At 45.1% G+C, this 22,091-nt stretch overlaps 1 protein-coding gene across 1 annotated transcript; it reads right to left on the reverse strand.

The window, feature by feature from the left end:
- Positions 1 to 865: 865 nt before the first annotated feature.
- Positions 866 to 21,640, reverse strand: RNF19B (ring finger protein 19B). Its single transcript, XM_069971375.1, has 9 exons — positions 21,097 to 21,640; positions 13,287 to 13,492; positions 13,022 to 13,166; positions 12,782 to 12,944; positions 11,691 to 11,805; positions 11,471 to 11,608; positions 10,142 to 10,364; positions 8,752 to 8,883; positions 866 to 1,868 (listed from the first exon to the last, which is right to left on the reverse strand). Exons 1-9 carry the CDS (start codon positions 21,588 to 21,590, stop codon positions 1,475 to 1,477), a joined length of 2,010 nt encoding a protein of 669 aa, XP_069827476.1. The 5' UTR covers positions 21,591 to 21,640; the 3' UTR covers positions 866 to 1,474.
- Positions 21,641 to 22,091: the final 451 nt, after the last annotated feature.

A 22,091-nucleotide genomic window follows, 5' to 3' on the forward strand; every position in this document is an offset into this window, starting at 1 on the left:
CAAAGCTGCCCTCCAGGAGCTCGGGAAAGCATCTAACTCTTTGTACTATACAATAAAAGCATTTTCGATGTTATGGAAGCACAGACTGATATATGAAAGGTAATGTGTGTCCCTTGATCTAACAGTGCCAGCAGTTTATCATATTAGGAACGTGTTAGCTGTTGAGCATATTAAATATAAACTCTGATAATGTTACATGCTACCTATTGTGTTCTTGTATCCTACATTGCTGGGTAAGAGAGCTTGGATATAGTAAGTTCCAAATATTACAGGGAACAGCTGTTTTACGCTGCCTATTTTAAATCCAGGCTGACTGACAGCTTCCCCTGTATCTGTATGTACAGATAAGGCTGACGGACACTGTGTGGGTGGGTTAAAGGGATACTCCAGAAAAAAAATAAAATAAAATCAACTAGTATCAGAAAATTATACATATTTCTAAATTTCTATTAAAAAATCTCAAGTTTTCCAGTACTTATCAGCTGCAATATGTCCTGTAGGAAGTGGTGTATTCTTTCCAGTCTCTCTGCTGCCACCTCTGGACAGTTCCTGACATGGACAGAGGTGGCAGCAAAGAGCACTGTGTCATACTGGAGAGAATACACCACTTCCTGCGGGACATGCAGCAGCTGATAAGTATGGGAAGACTGGAGATTTTTAAATATAAGTAAATTACCATGTGATGCAATATTATGTGGAATAGTTAAAGTGTACACTTCTCATGCTTATCAGTCTGCCATCAGAATTCTCCATAAACGTTATTTTCAAGAAGACATGAAAACCACACATTGACCCACATTGAAACTTCACGGTCTGGCATCTGCCATGTGCATTTGTGCTGTCAATCAAACTAGTACAGATGAGGTCTGTGTTACCCAATTTATTAGACATTATTCAGGGTTTTCAAGTGCATCAGATGTAAACACCACATCCTACAGTACAACATCAGCAATCTCCAGAATAAAATGGGGAATTTAGTAGACTTTCCTTATGAAGATTTATTTTTTTTATTATTAACAATTCCTTACAAAGGAAAAAAAAAAAAAGAAAAAAAAATATATATATGATTCACTAAATCCCTTTAAATGTTCCACAGAACCAAATAATTCTCTATACATCCATTCAAAGTCAATAAATTAAAGAAATTTACAGGAGCGAGACACAGGCCTTTCACAGTGACAGGCAGAACAGTGGAATATAAAGGTCCAAGACAAAGCATTAGTGGCGTCTGGTAGGGCTGTGCACCGATAGGCCCTCCACCAACAGAATAAGAACATCCCTTAGGCTTCATTCACACCTTCTTATGAAAAGTCGTTGGAAGACCTGTATATTTCATGTCACAGAAGGGAATAATCCCAGGTAGATATTTCCATACCTCCATATGTGACACGACATATACATATAGGTGTTAAGCCTTCTAAAGAGGGGAAAAAATAAATAAAACTGAAATCTGAGGTGAGTATGGTAGCTTCCTTCACACTCTCACCTCTATGAATTCCAGTTTGGAGAGACCTTCCTCCCGTGCACACAGCCCTTCTTGCTGTGCACACATCCGAGGTGGAGGACTCTCATGACGCTGTTCAGGAGGAGATGGTGGAAGGAGATGGGGAGAATCGTACTCCTCTGATGCCAGGTCAGGCACGTCATCGGACTGAGCGTCAGAACTTTCCAGGTCGCTGCGGATACTCTCAGGTTGTGCTAAAGTGATGTCCCGAGTAGCCACTTGGCCCCTGCAAACATCATCTTCCTCCCCCTCTACAAGAGGAGCACCGGCGTGCAGAGATTCCTCCGTGCTGCTCTCACTCATTAGCTGGTATCGAGAAGGTTTGGCTTCTATGTGAACTTGAATTTCCAGGTTATTCACCTCCCTAGGGAAATAGAAAAGAGACATCAGGATGAAGCAGAGAACAATAGTATTCAAGACTATTATATAGTTCTTAAATGTCACCTTTTATATTGTGATTGAAATATATGACATATAAACAGAAGCAAACGCCCGATAATCGGCTGATCGTATGTTTTCATTGGCTGCACATCTCACTGTGAAAACAGGGGTTTGTTCGACCAAGAAGGATAAAGGGAATCTGACAGCACAAGCAGCAGTCTTTACTTACCATCCATGCTGCTTGTGTTCCGGCATCTGGCTCTCCGTCTTCTGGCAGCTGCTGTACTGTAATTTCAACCTGCCACCTCCTCCAGAATGATTGACAGACAAAGGAGGCGGGGCTTGAAGATACAGCCAACATGAGGGCTGGAGAGCCAGAGGACAGGATCACAAGCAGCGTGACTGGTAAGTATAGACTGTGGCTTGTGATCTGGAAACATGTATACATGTACATGTCTTTGCTGTCAGTTTCCAGGACTGCATGAGCAATACAAGGATAGTTCATGCAGCCAGCTCGCTGAACTGGGGATTCAGGTTTATTGGAAGTTTATTAGGAATTGTTGTTGGTTAAAGGAGTGTTTGGCTGACAGCTACTGAAAGTGTACAGCCAGCTTGAAGGAAAAGTCCAGCCAAACCCATTTTTTCTAGCAAGTGCTGGGGGAGGATAAAAGAAATAACATGCTCTCACCTCTCCCGGACCCTCTAGCATACCGTTGCGGCATGGCTCCTTAAGCGACAGGCTTCCATGACGTACTGATTTGTCATGGTTTCTTAAGGGTTAAAAATAACTTTTGACATGTCATCAGGCATGTCAAAAGTTATTGATTGTAGAGGGTCTCACTGCTAAGTCGCTGTAGTCAGGAGATCGCTGATCGTTCGGGCAGCCCATAGCTCACAGCAGTGGTCTGCTGCTGCCACTCCTATTCCACGGAGCGACGGCAGCATATCGTTGCCATATAAGTCGTTTGTCTTTCAACATGTTGAAAGACAAACAACCTCAACGATCAGCAGACATGAACGTTCATGTCGGCTGATCGTTGCCTCCTATTTTATGGGACGATTATCGGCCATAACGGCCAATAATCATTCAGTGGAATAGAGCCTTTATTTACTTTTAATAACAGGTACTTTTTCAATGCCTCAACCAATAGTAACTGCGACATTTATGTGTCCAATAGACAGGTGCTGGGCTGTCACATCTGCAGCCGGACAACAGTCAAAATGTCTCTGCTGATCGAGTCTGGCTGAGCCAAAGTCTGCTAGCAGAACACCAATCTAACTGTATAGCATTGCATGGAACAGTATAAGCAATTTATTAATTGCTTATGAAAGTTTCCTAAATGTCAGAAATTCCATTTTGTCTTATCACAACTTTGAAATTAAATTAAAGGGGTACTCCGGGCAAATTACATAATTTAACACTGCACTTACAAAGGAAAGTTATATAACATTGCCATTTACACTCAGTAGGACAGCTGTAATGTTACCTGTTTTTCAAAGAATCAAAGTCCCACAGGAAGTTCTGTAGTTCAGGAAGAAGGAAACACTTCACGTCTCAATGCTGTTCCACAGGTGCCATATTGAGACGTGATGTATTTCCTCTCTGTCACAGGGAAACCCGCCCCTCAACACTTCCTTTGCCCGCCCTACTCCCCCTCTGCCCGCCCAGTTTTACAATACATACTATATTATCTGTCGGGCTCCCTCCTCTGCACGATCTCAGTCTCCTCTGCTTCTCAGTCATCCTGGAGATCGGCAGCTGCCTGCAGCATCAGATGTCACAGATCTAATAGGAGCCATTTGGCACCCTTTCAATGCCAGATGCCTGCTAGGAGATCACTGTAACTCCAGATTGCACAACCACAACCCTCAGCATCATGCCATATTAAAAGTAGACAATGGTGGCTGCAGTTTTTATTCACTGGACACCCAAATAAGGGGGCTGGGTTGTCAGTATTTCCCATTACTGCTTGTGTAGGGGACTAAGCTGTGCAGTGGGAGCGGAATAGATGGAGGGAGGCGGGGAATAGAGGAGCTAGGGATGGGGGGCAGGGTTATGGGCATGTTTGTGGGTGGGAGAAGGTGGGAGGTATACAGAGGCAGGCCAGGGAAACAAGGCATTGTGGGGACTGTAGGAATATGCAGCACACAGGAACTGGTCCAAACAGGAAGCTGGAGATGTAATCAGCAGCAACAGAGAACAGTGCAGGGGGCAGCGAGAGCAGCCAGAGTGGGAAGAAATGTGACAGAGAGGAGGCCAGTAACCATCCCCCAGTGTGTGAGGAGTTTAGATTTTACAGGGGGTGACTGGAGTACTCCTTTAAAAGTGATCAAAAAAAAAGTCTACACCAAAATGATAAAAGATAAAAACTACACATTATGGTGCAAAAAAGTAAAAATTTAAATGTAAGTATGTATACTTCTACAAGAATTTTAACGTCTTAGTTTTACTAAACTTTGAAGGGACAAGAACAAAAGACTTGTATTAAGAGCGTTTTGGTTTAAGAGCGCACAGTTTTTCAAAATGTTAACTTATTACCCTATTCCACGGGTCGCCTAGAGGAGCAAACGAGCGCTCTCAGTGCCTGTTTGCTCCTCGTTCCCCGCTTGCTGACGCCGCTATTTAACGTGGCTGCAGCTAGCAGGTGAGTGCAGGAGGGGCGGCGGGGAGCTGTGGGGGGGCTGCCCGGGTGATTGCTGATCATCCGGGCAGCCCATAGGATACAGCAGCGTCTGCTGCCGATGCTCCTATTCAACGGAGCGATGGCAGCAGATCGTTGCTGTATCAGTCGCTTGTTTTTCAACATGTTGAAAAACAAGCGACTGCAACGATCAGCCGACATGAACGATGTCGGCTGATCGTTGCACTCTATTCCATGGGACGATTATCGTCCGTAGCGGCCGATACTCGTTCCGTGGAAGAGGGCCTTTAGTTTAAGAGCTCCCTCTACTGGGTTGGTGTGCGAGAGGGAGGGGCAGGGTCTATAGCACTGTTCTCTGACGTAGGAAGTCTCCCTCACGTTCCAAATTATAGCAGATCCACTTCAGGCTGGGGCTTATATCAGGGGACAGGACTGTGGAGGTAATCTCTCCATAGCTGTAACCCCTCTCCCCCCGGACAGAGAGTGCTGCTATACTGTGCCCACATCTGCCCTGCTCATTCCTCCATGCTCCCTGCAGTCTCTGTCAGCCCTTGTGTTTCCCATCCTCTCCATTATGGGGATCTGCAGTTCCGTCCTGTATCTACAAGCTGCTGCTGTGCTTTCAGGTTTATGCACTTACTATACATTATACACCACATGCTGATTGCTGATATACTGTACAGTAACGTATAATATGACATATTCATCTGTTTCTAAATCTGTTTTATTTGTTCTACATGTTATTGAGAATTAAAAAAAATATTTTAGAGGTGTGGAACCAATTGTCAATTTCAATGATTTCTTATGGGAAGTTTTTCTTTGGTTTAAGAGTGGATTTGGATTACAAGCACGATCCAAAACAAAGTATGTATGTATGTATGTATGTATGTATATATATATATATATATATATATATATATATATATATATATATATTTATTTATTTTCATTTTTGCAGTGTAAGATTTGCATTTATGGTAAAACATAGGGTGTCATTACAAAGTAAAGTTGGTATTGCAAAAACCAAGCCCATATCTGGCTCTGTAGATTAAAAAAATGAAAGCGCTATGTAAAAAGGAGGAAACTAAAATTTGTCCTGAAGGTGTTAAATGAGAAGGTGGTTATTGATGGAACACACGTCCATTGGGTTACCCTTAATAGTGACTGGTACCAGAGGGGTCAGTATTAAGCCCTCTTCTTTTTAATATGTTTAGTAATGAGCTTGCAGATGGCTCAGAGGAGGATTTCTATATCTGCAAATAATTACAGCTGGGCAAACGTCAAGCACGCTTGGGTTCATTCAAACCCGATCACGCAGCATTTGATTACCAGTGGCTGCATTAGTCTGATGCAGCCCTAAGGCCATAGGCTGTATCCAAATCCTACAGGGCTCCCTAGGGCTGCATCAAAGGCTGCATGCTCAGATTCGGACGAGTCTGCTCAACTCTACAAATAATATTATGTGCTAAACAGTAAAAAACAGTAAAACTGACACTAAAAAGGAAAAAAAAAAAATCTACTGCCAAGAGGGATACCGATGGACAGTAAACTTAACACTTAAGTTTATTGATCAGTGACAGGCAAGAATATTCATATAATGTATAAAAAAATTAATCCTGACTGCTGAACAATCCCTTTAATTTTTTTTTTTTTTTCTGGAAACCACTCTCTTAACAATTTACCATTTCCAGTATATAAAATGTGGCCAGGCAACATTAAACATGTACTGCACTAAATGCTGTTTCTGCGATTCTAAGCTAGCATCTGTCCCCATGGGCTATAGCAGCTAAGCTCAATAAATACTAGATAGAGGTGGTGGGCACATATAGATGCTAGTTAGAGGGATTGTATAGTGAAAGTTAAAGGGGTATTCCAGGGAAAATTGATAATTTACCTATGGAAAGGGTAAACCAAGGCTATCCCTTTCCTAATATACTTACCCATTAGTTGGCTGCCCTGGGAGATTGGTGGCTGGAGGATCACATGACTGGACTGGCAATCTTGCTTCCTGTGATGTCCCGGATCCTCTCTTTTTTTGGTGTGGTCACGGCACCATGGCACTGAATCCTGATTGGCTGGCTAGCGCATCAGCCAATCAGGGTTCAGTACTTTGCTGCCAATGGGAAGGATAGCCGGGCGCAGGTGCAATATGGTGACGTCACATAAATCACCAAACCCGGAAGAAGAGAAGATGTGGGACCTTACAGAAAGAAGATCGCAGTCGGAGGATCACATATCTGGCTACAATAAGGGAGGGGGTTGTTTTACATTTGGTTACTGGCTGCAGGGGGGGAAACGGGGCTGTATGCTGCATTTTCTATAATTGTGTATGTGAGAAACCAGGAGGAGGCTAGGGCTACAGAAGCAGATCTATGTGATTCTCTGTATACACTGCAGTTCCACCTCTGGCCACTAGGTGTGCTCTGTAAGGAAACAGGAAGAGCATCATAGCTGGATAGAGCAACATAGCTCAGGAGAAACAAGTATATGGGGAGGTTTGCCTACACTTTCGCAATACAGCAGGATGTTTTGTTTGTTTTTTTGTTTTTTTTTAACTATATCATTAATCTTGAAAAACCTCTTTAAGCTTTATTGATAGCCAGTAAATACCATGCAACCAAAAGTTAGATTTTTTTTTTTTAAGTATAAAGCTGAAAAATAATCCAGCCATATTATTAAGTAATATTAGAATCACTATGGAATCATGTAACCTGCAAGAGCCTGCTGTTAGCTAACTGGGAAGCTCGGGGGAATCTGAAATCCCTGCTGCTCTGTGCTATTATAAAACCATGCCTGACTGTAAGTGGGCCGATTCTGGGAACAGCAATTACCTAACAGACAGAACAGTAAGCTAAATGTACAATTCTTACTAAAAAATAACTTATTCCATCCTAATACTGGAAAGGTATCAATGCATTTAAGTGAGGTCTCCAGAAGAAACAAGTGAAGCAGGTCAGAGATTTTCTAGATCACACAGATTTCCTGTGTAAGGGTGCGTGCACACTATGGAAATGCCGCGTATAATTCCGTCGCTCGTCCCTGCATGCGCCCGTGCACAGAATAGTGTCTATGGCACGGGCGGAAAAGCGTGCCGCCTCGTGCGGGGACGAGTGACTGAATACGCCGCGGGTTATACGCGGCATTTCCGTAGTATGCGTGCACCCCAACAGAAACCAGCGATCAGCCGACAAGCGAGCAAACACCCATTTGTTGGTTGATCACTCAATTCTGGCATTTTTAAAAACCACCATCCATGAGCCACAGATGTCCCCTTGTAATAGTGGGCAAATGACCTACAGCCGATTAAATCAAAAAGATGCACAAATGATCTGGAGATTGTTTGTGTGGCCTTGAGCTGTGTAATAGGCTCAATAAACGAGCGCCGACCAAGAATTGTTTACTGAGAGGCTCAGGCTGTGTAGAAAGAAGCTACAAAGTTGCAGATACAGTTGTTTACAACAGCTGTCTCAGAAAGGAGGGGGGAGGAAGACCGAGAGAAAACCTCACACACATTATTTTGTATCTTCTACAGAAAGCAGCAGCTGAGAACTTGGGGAAGGAGACTGAATAGTTAAATAAGTATGGAATGAATTGTTAGTCTAACCATGGGCAGCAACATATGAAAGGCTATGTTTGAGCAGAATACCCCCTTTAAGCATTTTTTTTTTTTTTTTTTGCATGAAGACAACAAAGGGACCTTGGTGACCTGAGGGGAAGAGCTGCTGTGTACAGGGGTTGACATACATGTGCATTATATAACCAGCCTATCGGATTTAATGGGCACTATGCAATGCTTCATTTTCCCTGCAGAAAAATTAGCAATTAGTGAGAACAACAGCCCTTACAAATGAGCCTCGGACTGGGAATTGTAATGTCTTGTGATAACATCATAGTCACTTAGACAAACCCAGGTGACCTGTCATGTGAGTGCTTGTTATATTAAGCTCCAAGAGCTCATCTGCAGTGCCCAGGGGAACATCTCCTGTATTGTTGTAACAATGCAATGTTTGCATTAACAGCGACATGAATCAAATATTACCAGTATATACACAAGATTCCATGGTGACCCACCAACCCTTCTATACACTGTGCACAACTAATGCAGACTTCTCAGATAGAACATCTAACTGGCTGAGGCTTTAATGGACTGGCCATATGTGGTTCTAAACCTCAGAATCATAAATGTGGGATTCATTGTTGGGTTAGGTGTGTACTGAAACCTACCTTTCCTGTGGGTTGTATGAACTGATGATTGAGCCGGCCATAGCCCTCGTGCTGGCACTGTCACTTGCTGCTCCAAGACTGACTGAATCTTTTTGGCAAGTATCTTTCTGTACATCTGCCTGAACCTCCAGTCTGCAAAAATAGGAGCAGTATTAAAAAGGCAGCAAAGGCGGACATGCATAAGGGAGATTGTCCAACTGGTAAAGGAATCTGGGGTTTAAAAAACATGGCTGCTTTATTCTGAAAAGAGAACCAATCTTCTTCTTAGTTTAGGTTTTGCAGCTCGATGCCATTAAAGCGAAACTTGTAGCCATCCCCAAACTGCCGCTACTGCGTTGTACAGGTCCAGGTCCAGTACGTGTCCAGTTCGGGGGTCGGCCTTTTTCCCAATGCCAGAAACTACTTTTATTGCTGTGGCGGAGCAGGGAGTCAATCTGGCGTGGCCTAGACTATCTGTGTCCTAGGCCTGCGGCGCCTCACTCCCTGCCTCCGTCCAGCCCAGGGGCGTGCTGAAAGTTAAGGGAGAGAGAGAGGCGCCACAGGCCTAAGGCACAGATGCTCTAGGCCACACCAGACTGACTCCCTGCCCCGCCAAAGCAATAAAAGTAGTTTTTCTTCAAAATACCAGCACCGTGAGAAAGGCCGACCCCTGAACCGGACACGGCGTGAGAAACTCTACAACGAGGTACGGGCAGTTTGGGTCTGCTACATGCCGGTAGAGACTCGTTTTAAAGTGAATGGAGGTTATGTGCAATAAGAGCAACAAAGATATAGCAACCGGCACTAATACCCTCACTCTGAAATAGCAGCCGGTATATGATAGGAGAATGCTATACAAATGTCCCGCTGGTGGTGCGACCACATAGCACAGTCTTGCAAGATAGACTTCACATAGAAGAACTGGTGAGTGCCCGCGCTTTCTTCTACATGAAGCTTATGTGCAATACTACTCACACCCTGAGGACAGGGGAGGTGCTGTTTTTGCAACAACAAAAAAAAGTAGCTGTGCTTTTTCTAATCCTGGATAACCCATTCAAGTTTAATATCCCAGCACCACGACGTCACAGTAGGTCTTTTTTTTACTCCACTAGCAGCTAACATACCTGTGACGCACTGTTAAAGGCGCAATGTGAACCCAGTCATACCTGTCAATAAAAAGGTGCAAAAAAATGGTGGAACAATGTGGGAGTGTAGATCGTCTGTCGAGTTTCCTTCTGGTGTCTGTGTATTGTGTAAGCTTTGAGCAGACAAAAAAAAAAACGACTGCTTGTAGTATGTCTGCTTGAGGTTTGATTACTACGGGTTACAAGGCCAGTTTTGCAGTTTTACCATTAGACAGTCTCCAATTGTCTTACTAAATTTGGTGCTAGAAACATACATAAGGAATTACCTGCAGTACTTGGCTCTGCCTCCGCTCAGCATGCCACCAGTTAACGTCCCACCAGTTAAAGTGCCACCAGAAAGAGCTGCGAAGCTGGCAGTTTCACTGTAGTTTCCTTGTAAAACACTAAGGCCATCTGTGGGGCTTCCACTGGTGCTCAGAACACTTGTAAGGCCTTCCATACTGCTTTCCCCAATACTTGGGTTTTTCAGTGCACGCCAAGCATCGGCCACTGAAAACATAATAGAGCAACAGCAAATAAATAATAGCCACGGACACACCACATCTGTTCACATCATAAGACAATGGCGTACCAGAATGTTATAGTGTCCGTCAGAAGGTATAGAGAGGTCAGGACTCGAGCCTTCTTTATACCTGAAGGCTCCAGGCTGCTATCAGCAGCTAAGGGTGGTGGCTAGTAGCTGATACAGAGCAACCTCCATTGCCAGCTATTTTAACTGTTTGAATGCTGCTATTATAAATGCCTGTCGCTGGTGGCTGAGTGACTGAATCGGCTGCCCATGACAATTGCGGGAAGCTGATCCCTTGTAATGACAGCCAGAGGCCTCCATTAGGTCCATATATGCTGTGGGTACAGCAGGCTGCAGCAATCAAGTGCCGGGATAATGGTCTCTACCAGCAATTAAGTTATTACAGATCACACACATTTTATAGAAAGTAAAATTGGTCCTGCAAAAAACAAGCCCTCATATGGGCCTGTAGATGGAAATATAAGAAGCCATGGCTTTTAAAAGGCAACTAAAAGGGGAAAAAGAAAATTGGTTTTGGCGTAAAAAAGACATTCTGGTGTACTGTAAAAAAATGACAAAATTTCCAACAGCTCCAGTTATTCTCCCTCTGATCCCCACAAGTGTCTGTCTTTCAGCATTTGAGATGAGGCTTCACGCAGGACCTGCCCTCTCAGCCAATCACTAGATGCAACAGTGTCCCATGTCCACCAGTGATTGGCTAAGCAGGAACATCCAGCCCCCAGCATTAGTTTTGAAAGGAAGTTGAAGAGACAAGTGGCAGAGGACCAGATGATTAGATGAAGAATAACCAGAGCTGCAGAGGAATAGTTGTAGACCGAATCTAGGTAAGTATAGGTCAGGGATACGGAATCTTTAGCTCTCCATTTGTTGCAAAACTAAAGTTCTCATGATGCCTGAACAACCATATGGCTAGGGCTGCCCAAGTGTTATGGGAATTGTAGTTTGGCAACAGCCGGTGTGCCAAAGGTTCCCCATCACTGAAGCATCTTATTTTATTGCCAGAAGCTAGTATACTCCTAGACAGGTCAGGATAGTGAACAGGCCCTCTTGTACCCTGCCACATTACCTGTGATAGGCCCATCTTCTTCAAAGTCAATTTTGACCCCTTTTCCATTAGCTGTACTAACACCACATCCTCCGCCACGACATAATGAAACCGGCACCACTCCATACACATAAGCTAACATGATGGGAACACCAATCCCTAAAGAAATACAAACAAGTTGATCAGGTGCCAATGATATAACGAATTGGTATTTTTTTCCCCCTAGGTTCTATTAACCTACCGACACTGACTGCTGCCACCACAGGGGATGCGATTACCGATAAGATGACGCCTCCCGTCACCGCCAGATTCTTCTTGTGTTTGGAGGTTTTTTTATTCTCAAAGCGGCCATGGATCTGTAGAGAATCATAGCTAACAGGATGAGATACACACATCTCCTTTTGTGAATAAGATTGCTAACAATTATAAGAAAGATGTGGCGAAAACTGGTCCTGACTCAGTGACAGCGACAGGCCGCTCAGCCAATGACAGGCTGTGGGGCTGTCCTGTCTCGGTTCAGTGATTTCAGTGACAGGCTGCTCAGCCAATGACAGGCTGTGGGGCTGTCCTGTCTCGGTTCAGTGACTGGCTGAGCAGTCTGTCACTGAAGAGTCAGGACCAGATGTGTCAGCGGTGGCTGTGGTGAGCATGGAACATTGTTAAAAGGCAGCAGGAGACAGGGGGCAAATATACATCTTTTCTATGCAAAAGCAAAGACTGCATGGACTGCATGGACAGCCCTCACACACACATTTATTGAGCATTGTATAGACTCTGTAAGCGAGCGCTCACTTACAGTGCAATATCAGGCTGTCTAATACTCTTGTGCACTCATACACCCTCTGCACAGGGGCTATAAAAAGCATTTGCCTTTCACCAACGAACGGAACCTTTAACTGCCCCCCAGTGTCTATCACATTCAGGGCAACTATAAAAAAAAAAATAAAAAAAAAAATGCTAATGATTCTACTGCACATGTGTTACATGCAGATACGAATATTTACAGAAAATCCATCCATAGGCCTGCAGTGGCTCTAAACATATAAAAAGTGGGGATTCCACAACAACTCAATACGAAACAGCCACTTCCTCAAATGTCTCAACAGGACATGCAGAAAACATTGGGCCTCATTCATCATAGCTGTCTATAACCCAGCGATGCCCATAGTGGTCAATCACAGCACAGCTTCTATTTACAAGGAATAAAAACTCGTATAAATGAGGTCCAGTGATCTTTTCTGAGCAGCCAATATTAAGTATTAAGGAAAAACCACGTAAAGCGAATAAAATAGATAGACATTTTATACCTTCCCCGTAACTTTAAAGACTGACCTTTCTGCCCACATAGACTGGAATTCCTATGACCATGGCAGGAATGGCAATGCCAGCGATCAGGGATATGCCAACTGGAGCACCAATCAGTGTTCCCAATTGCCAAATTATTTTCTTCTTCCTGCTCCATGGCTTTTTGCCCCAGAATGTACAACCTGAGGGGCTGTAAGAGCACAAAGAATGATTATTATAAGACAGAAAAAAACCTCAGAGCTCCTGGGCAGATCAGACTATACTTACCTGAGGTAGTGTAGATCCGAGATCTCCTTCATACACAGCCAGCAGAATTCACACCCGCACACTGCGCAGGTCATGTGGTTACAACTACCGTCATTCATCTTGATGATGTAAGCGCTACATCTAGGACACGATTTCATGTCATCAGCTGGGAAAAGAAGACCTCTAGCAGTGTTAGCATAGGCTTCAAAAACCCCGGTATAGCCATCACCTCTAGTTATGCTTGTTACAATACAAAGAGTACCTATAGGTGCAAAATTATACTTACCCGAACCAGATTCCTGGCCATAGCTGATACCAGAGGGGTGCTTCCGGCGCACACCAAATGAAGGTGCCCGCTGCTGGCGCGCCATGTCACAGGTTTGATTTGGGTGCCACACATGTTTGCAGTGGTAACAAAATTCTGTTTGGCAGCCTTCTCTCTCACAAACTAGCCTGGGGCAGCTGGCACAACCATAGGCGATAACTGCATACCTAAAATGCAACAGAAGAGATGGTAAGATACACCAAGAGGGGCTGACCTAGACTTCCTTTACATCTATCTATCTATACATACGATATTCAGGTGCCCACGTTAAAGGCCCTATTACACCAAGCGATTATTGGCTGTACATTAGAGCATGTAATCTATTGGCTGTCAGACAAATGAGATGTATGGATGTAGCTGTGCTGGGATAAAACAGATGACACTGCACATATACTGGTAGTAAGTGAACATTGTATAGGCAAAAAGGAATTAATAAATCCTAGTCAATAATAACTATACTAATAGTTATACTGAACATATACAGTAATATAACTATAGTCCATAACTGCTTAATAAATAAAACCTTAAATAAAAGGGCTAACACAGGGTTAACAATAACAATGGCAGCAGAAGTAGCATATTACATGCAGCTAACTTTATCCCTTGTATACTTCCTAAAGAAAACTCCCATTGGAAGCTCCGTAATGAAGGATTTCTGTGCAGTTTTCTAAGAGGCAGTCTAAATATGCCAGTCCACTGCTTAGCAACAATGGCTGCTCTTACAGAGCACATACAGTGCTGTCACCCACCCACATAAAGGCGAAATACCAAAGGTGTCTGGTTAAATCAGCGAGAAGATGATGATCAGGGATGGTAAACCCAACAATAAACGGATATTTAGTTTCTTTTCTCAGTCTTTATTTGCTGTCAGTCAGTAGCTGGCTGCCACTGAATGAGACTGACAAAAGGCTGACTGTCAGGCCTTAATATAAAGCAAAGCTCTGCATGTCCTTATTAGGGCCAGTTCACATGGAGTAAGAGGCGGAATTTCACGACAGAACTCTGTCACGGAATCCCGTCAGCCTGTGTCATCCAGGCTGTCTATGGGAGGGCTCGCGTGCCTCCTCTCTCCACTCAAAGAATTGACATGTCAATTCTTTGAGTGGTGAGGCGCAGAGAGCGCATGTCCTATAATTGTCTGAAATTCCTGCTCGGATGCCCCATAGAACCCTATACTTTACTTGAAAGCCCAGGAAAGTACTGCGAGGTGCTGATGCTAGCCCCAATTAGGAGCACATCTAGTTAAAGGTGTTATCCAGCGCTACAAAAACATGGCCACTTCCCCCCCTACTGTTGTATCCAGATTGGGTGTGGTTTTGAAACTCAGTTCCATTAAAGTAAATGGAACCTCATTGCAAACCACACCTGAACTGGAGACAACAGTAGGGGGAAAAGTGGCCATGTTTTTGTTGCGCTGGATAACCCCTTTAAATGCAGCACTGTGTTTGCCAGGGCCAGGAACCATTGGCTCCTGACCCTGTAAACCACTTCTGGTATTATACCTCCAGCAACAAGAGAAATTTTATTCACATCTGAAGTGAATAAAAGTTATGTTTTAGTTTGCACTTTCAGAGCCGTTTCATATGGGTCTGTCTTATGACAGTGCCACTTTAAGAATGTCAGACATGATACTCGGCAGCACTTGCCATGAAAAATTCAATGGTCATGAAGTATCTGAAGGCAGAGTATGTCCTGCAGTGCCACACTGTTTCCACCAGCCAAGTAACATACTCAGAATGATGGGAGGGCTTTATTAAAGGGGTTATCCAGCGTTAGGAAAAACATCTTTCCTCCAGAGACAGCACCACTCTTGTCTCCAGTTCAGGTGCGGTTTGCAATTAAGCTCCATTCACTTTAATAGATATGAGTTGCAAAACCTGCACCCATACTGGAGACAAGAGTTGTGCTGTAGAAAGAGGCCATGTTTTCTTACGCTGGATAACCCCTTTAAGCAGTCTTACGGTAGGAATGTCCTTTGTTGCCCAATCACAGCTCAGCTTTCAAATATTCATGAACCCTGGTAAAATGAAAGCGGAGCTGTGATTGGTTGCTATTAGCAACCCTAAGCCTGCTGGATAAATCTTCCCCAATCTGTCATGTGTAGCGGGGCAGGGAAATGACATTTGTTGGCCGTATACTTCAAGCTGAGAAAATAGACTGTCACATGTTAATAATATGTTTAATATACAACAGCCGTGTTATGCTGCAGCCGAAAGCGGAGGGATGTTAAAGGGGTTATCCAGCACTACAAAAACATGGCCACTTTCTTCCAGACACAGCACCGCTCTTGTCTCCAGTTTAGGTGCGGCTTGCAATTAAGCTCCATCCACTTTAATGGAAGCGACTTACGAAACCTGCACCCAAACTACGGTGCTGTCTCTGGAAGAAGGTGGCCATGTTTTTGTAGCGCTGGATAACCCCTTTAAGTGCACAAACTGCTGAAATTCAAGACAATAACAAAATAATGGAAATATCTAAGGCTAGAAAAAGGTACAGAGGGAAGGGAAATGCTCATCTTGACCACCCCCTATAGGCAAACTAGGAACAGCCACATTGTGTATTCACAATAACAGAAGACAATAAAATCCACCAACAAAGAAAAGGGACACAGCCTTACAATGATAAACAAGGTAAGCATTTAGTAGTAAAGTGGACCCCATAACTAGTTAGAAAAATAGACACTGATCTAAAGAGAGTGGTCTACAATTAGCACTAGCTACCTAAGTGCCTCTCTAACGTTACTTTCCCAGCTGATGAAACTAGCAAGTGTCATGAATCTGCCAGTGCTGGATTCACAGCTTTAACTGCCCACTATTGTTCTAATATGTCCTTCATGCTGCTGATACTTCTGAGGGTGAGCTACCAATATAGGGGACAGTATCACGTGTGTGTGTGTGTGTGTGTGTAGTATATGGCAGCCATCATAAAGGTTACACTCCACCGGAACAACTCCGGTGAAACCTGCAGAACTGAATTTGGTGGTAAACACCATATATAAGTTATATAATGACCCAAACCAGTTATTTCTCATATGCCCCAGGTCTGAAAAGTTACCTGAAAGTACAAGTGTGCTGGAATCAGTGCCCCCTGCTATCGCACAACCACATCAGGAGAGTGTGCCCTATTTACATTCCTTCACCTTTAGATAAACAGGGAAGGTGCGGCACAGAAAGGAACCGACGGCAAAATGATAACCAGAAAATCCCTACAATCATAAGAACACTGTTTTACCTTCACACCTGCAGGTTATACAGGCGTTTTACCGCTGGCTTTTGTGTAATAAATTAAAAAAGAACTGCTGTCAGTCTAATCGTGATATAGATTATATATATAAGCTTGTAGAGCTTTGGTGCCAATTCTCACAGTGGTTTTACTTTCTTCTTTCGCTCCCAGTATCAGTGATACGGTCAAACAAATAGAGAACCCCCTATATGTACTTTACACTGAATAGTCAAATGGGTGGGATTTTCTTGCAAAATGATGTGTGAATGCTAGACTTAGGGGTAAGGGTCCATTTACACAGAAAGATTATCTGACAGATTATCTCCCAAAGATTTGAAGCCAAAGCCAGGAATGGATTTGAAAAGAGGAAAAATCTCAGTCTTTCCTTTATGACATGATCTCCGTTTATAGTCTGTTTCTGGCTTTGGCTTCAAATTTTTGGCAGATAATCTGTCAGATAATCTTTCTGTGTAAATGGACCCTAACATTGGGAGGCTAAAAGGGCATTAAAGGGGTATTCCCATCTCAACTAATAGAGTTATACTTGTAGGGTTTGTGATGTTAAATATTTTTGCACACAAAGTCATTGAAGAGGTATTCCGGGCTGCGCTTCCTTTTAGGGTATGGCCGGGGAAGGGGTGGAAATAGAGGCCGCCGGTCACTTACCTCCCCGGTTCCAGAGCTGCTTTGAGACGTCACGTCTCAAGCCGCAGCTCAGACCAGGAAGCGGCCGTGGGACGGAAGAACAGGGCGGCGCGATCCGAGACCCCGCGCAGGTATTGGGGAGGTAAGTGACCGGCGGCCTCTATTTTCACCCCTTCCCCGACCATACCCTAAAAATAACCTCAGCCCGGAGTACCTCTTTAAGCAAACTTGCCTTCTCCTGATATGCCTAGGTTACTGACCACCACTCTGCTCTAAAAGTAAAGAAGTGGTCTGGCTGGCGTAGATAGATTATATATATGCTATATATTTATTAATTTCTTTTTTTCCTCAGTACCATCACTAACTACCACTAGCAGAGTGGTGGTCGGTAACATAAACAATGAGCTGTCAACAATGGGACAGAAAAAGAGCAGTGATATCAGGAGGAGGCGCAGCAAGTAAATTCACCTCTATGGCTATGTTCACACAAAATAAAATAAAATAAAATTCGTTCAGAAAATAAAAAACGTGGAGAGGTAAAAACAAAAAAACTGCCGTTTTCTTGCAAAAGCAGGTGGTAAATAATAAGCATGTTCATTATACTGACAGTCATAATCAATTATATTTGTTATTCCATACTGTGTGCGCATTGCCGGCCATTTTCCCCATTGACTTCAATGGCGTGCATTATTATATTTGAGATCTGCTCAGTGAACATAGAAACTCTATATCGAAAATATAGGCTGAGATGTTCATTCCCAATTGGCTCTCCATCTCGCGCTCTCTCTGCAGTCACGCAGCAGTACTAACTCCCATGTTAACACTTCACATCAAGAGCAGAAAACTCAGTCCCAATGAGGCTGTTGGTGGCGGTCACTAATGAGAGCACAGCATACTGGAGCGTACTGGAAGCAAGGGACACAAAGGGATGCTGACTAGAAATGAGCGAACCTGGAGCATGCTTGAGTTCATCCGATCTCGATTGTTCAGCATTTGATTAGCGGAGGCTGCGGAAATTGGATAAAGCCCTAAGGCTATGTGGAAAACATGGATATAGTCATTGGCTGTATCCATGTTTTCCAGACAACCTTAGAGCTTTATCCAACTTCAGCAGCCCCAGCTAATCAAATACCGAACACTCGGGTTCAGATGGACTTGAGCATGCTCGAGGTTCGCTCATGTCTAATGCTGACCTCTAGGGTGACCACCACAGTGCCTGCTGCTATAGGTGGGTGGTCGGAGCAAGTCATGTGAGCCAGAAACAGTGGAAAAATAGTGTAGGGAAAAATAAAAATGTACAGATGAGCTTCTTACACACAGCAATATACATGGTGAGTGTGACCAATGGCCAAGAAAGCTGCGGGAGTGATTTTTAAATTACATATAGATATAAAGATTATGGGCCTGGACTTATCAATCCGTGTAAAATAGTACCTGGTGTGCACTGCCCACAGCAACCAATCACAGCTCAGCTTTCATTTTAACAGAGCCTAAAGCTGAACTGTGATTGGCTGCTGTGGGCAGGGCACACCAGTGTACACAGACTTGAATCTCTAAGGCTATGTTCCCACTGCGTTTTTGCAATCTGTTTTTTTCATCCGTTTTTCCATTGACTTCCATTGTAAAAAACAAAAATGATCAAAACGGATCAGTTTTTTTAACTGACACAAAAAAAGTGTCAGCTACGTTTTTGTGTCAGTCAAAAAAAACGGATCTTTTTTTTTTTTTTTTTTTACAATGGAAGTCAATGGAAAAACGGATCAAAACAGATGCACACAAATGCATCAATTTTTCTCAGCCGTTTTTTGCAATAAAGAAGGATGAAAAAAAAAACGGATTGCAAAAACGCAGTGTGAACCCAGCCTAACTTATTCCCCCCAGCCTCTTTTTTTCCTGCTGACACAGATGTTAGGACATGTGCACATCATGTTTATTTTATCAATAAACAAAAGGATGCTGACGTGCAGCCTGGCATGCGGCCAACGGACCCATTGACTTGAATGGGCAGGACGGAGTCATTTTGTGACTACCGCGCTTTCGAGTCCTGCACAAAAGTAGTATACAAATGAACAGAACGTAGTCACAAAATGAGTCTGTCCTGCCCTTTCAAGTCAATGGGGCCGTAGGCTGCTGTAGTATACTGGTTCTCTAGTGTACAGGTGAGTACACACACCAGTGACCCCTGCTCTGCCACTGGTTCTCCTGTGTATAGGTGAGTACACACATCAGGCAGCCCTGCTCTGCCACTGGTTCTCCTGTATATAGTTGAGTACACACATCAGTGACCCCTGCTCTGCCACTGGTTCTCCTGTATATAGTTGAGTACACACATCAGTGACCCCTGCTCTGCCACTGGTTCTCCTGTATATAGTTGAGTACACACATCAGTGACCCCTGCTCTGCCACTAGTTCTCCTGTATATAGGTGAGTACACACACCAGTGACCCCTGCTCTGCCATAGGTGAGTACACACACCAGTGACCCCTGCTCTGCCATTGGTTCTCCTGTATATAGGTGAGTACACACATCAGTGACCCCTGCTCTGCCACTGGTTCTCCTGTATATAGGTGAGTACACACACCAGTGACCCCTGCTCTGCCATTGGTTCTCCTGTATATAGGTGAGTACACACACCAGTGACCCCTGATCTGCCACTGGTTCTCCTGTATATAGGTGAGTACACACATCAGGCAGCCCTGCTCAGCCATTGGTTCTCCTGTATATAAGTGAGTTCACACATCAGTGACCGCTGCTCTGCCATAGGTGAGTACACACATCAGGCAGCCCTGCTCTGCCATTGGTTTCCTAATATATAGGTGAGTACACACACCAGTGACCCCTGCTCTGCCATTGGTTCTCCTGTATATAGGTGAGTACACACATCAGGCAGCCCTGCTCAGCCATTGGTTCTCCTGTATATAAGTGAGTTCACACATCAGTGACCGCTGCTCTGCCATTGGTTCTCCTGTATATAGGTGAGTACACACATCAGTGACCCCTGCTCTGCCACTGGTTCTCCTGTGTATAGGTGAGTACACACACCAGTGACCCCTGCTCTGCCATTGGTTCTCCTGTATATAGGTGAGTACACACATCAGTGACCCCTGCTCTGCCACTGGTTCTCCTGTGTATAGGTGAGTACACACACCAGTGACCCCTGCTGTGCCATTGGTTCTCCTGTATATAGGTGAGTACACACATCAGTGACCCCTGCTCTGCCACTGGTTCTCCTGTATATAGGTGAGTACACACATCAGGCAGCCCTGCTCTGACATTGGTTCTCCTGTATATAGGTGAGTACACACACCAGTGACCCCTGCTCTGCCATAGGTGAGTACACACATCAGTGACCCCTGCTCTGCCACTGCTTCTCCTGTATATAGGTGAGTACACGTGACCCCTGCTCTGCCATTGGTTCTCCTGTACATAGGTGAGTACACGTGACCCCTGCTCTGCCATTGGTTCTCCTGTACATAGGTGAGTACACACCAGTGACCCCCTGCTCTGCCATAGGTGAGTACACACATCAGTGACCCCTGCTCTGCCATTGGTTCTCCTGTATATAGGTGAGTACACACATCAGTGACCCCTGCTCTGCCATTGGTTCTCCTGTACATAGGTGAGTACACACCAGCGACCCCTGCTCTGCCATTGGTTCTCCTGTATATAGGTGAGTACACACATCAGGCAGCCCTGCTCTGACATTGGTTCTCCTGTATATAGGTGAGTACACACACCAGTGACCCCTGCTCTGCCATAGGTGAGTACACACATCAGTGACCCCTGCTCTGCCACTGCTTCTCCTGTATATAGGTGAGTACACACACCAGTGACCCCTGCTCTGCCATAGGTGAGTACACACATCAGCCCCCCCCCCCCCCAGTCCATGAGAAGCTCGGCTCACCCGCAGTCGGGGGCAGGACACCACCTGCAGTCGGGGTCGGCGGCCAGGCAGCGGCGCAGCAGGAACTCCTCGTACTTGCGGGTGAGCTGGGGGTCCCGCAGGATGGCCCGGACATGCTGGGGGCTCAGCCGCTCCGCACACTCCGGACAGCGCAGGTTCACCCGGCTCTCGGTGATCTCGATGCGCAGATACTGACGCAAACAGCGCAAGCACGAGCGATGTCGGCAGCTCAGCAGCTCGGGCAGCTCCTCGGGGGGTTGGCGGACCAGACATAGCGGACACTCCAGGAGCGAGTCCTGACCTCCCGGGGAGGAGGGGGGCTGAGGGGCACAGGTCGGCACTGCGGGAGGGGGAGGGGGAGACGGAGGTGGAGAAGGGACCGATGGCTCTGGCACTGCTCGAGTCCGTCCCGGGAACACATTGGGCAAGGCCAGGAGAAGCCGGCGGCGCCGGGCCCCCGGGCAGGGAGGAGGCTCCGCGGAGCCCTCTGTCATTGCACCAGTACCGGGCACTACAAACCAGGAAGTGATCGGAGTCCGGGTGTGGACTGCGCCTGCGCGGCTGACACAGCTCGCCAACACTACGCCCCTCTCAGGGGAATATCCATGCGCGAATAGAAGTGGTGGAGAGAATTCTGCAGGCTGTCAGATGGAAACAGCGAGCCCCGCCCAGGTGAGGGCGCCGAGCATGCGCAGAAAACTCAACTGTACCCTCAGCTCACTGGCGGATGTGGATGTACAGGGCAGCTGAGTGAGGATTATAGCGGAGCTGGGAGGAAGCTGTGGCGGCCTCACACAGGCTGATAACACTGGGAATAAAGACTACTGGCAGACTCCGCATAGTCACTCATGGTCAATACACACACAATGCAGCCCTGACATTGGAGCATAGAGGCCCGCCTGTTGTCTGCTTTATACTTGGCTATGTTCTCACACAGTATTTTTCCTCAGTATTTTGCAACCAAAACCAGGAGTGGATTGAAAACACAGAAAGGC

This window comes from Dendropsophus ebraccatus, chromosome 5 (genome assembly GCF_027789765.1).
Source record: "Dendropsophus ebraccatus isolate aDenEbr1 chromosome 5, aDenEbr1.pat, whole genome shotgun sequence".
Classification (NCBI taxonomy): Eukaryota; Metazoa; Chordata; class Amphibia; order Anura; family Hylidae; genus Dendropsophus; species Dendropsophus ebraccatus.

Coding starts and splice junctions, on each gene's coding strand:
- RNF19B (XM_069971375.1), bottom strand. CDS start 21,590: ATGACAGAGGGCTCCGCGGAGCCTCCTCCCTGCCCGGGGGCCCGGCGC. Junction 13,493..21,096: donor TGTCCTGCCCCCGACTGCGG/GTGAGCCGAGCT, acceptor GTTGCATTTTAG/GTATGCAGTTATCGCCTATG. Junction 12,945..13,021: donor TCGGATCTACACTACCTCAG/GTAAGTATAGTC, acceptor GTGCTCTTACAG/CCCCTCAGGTTGTACATTCT.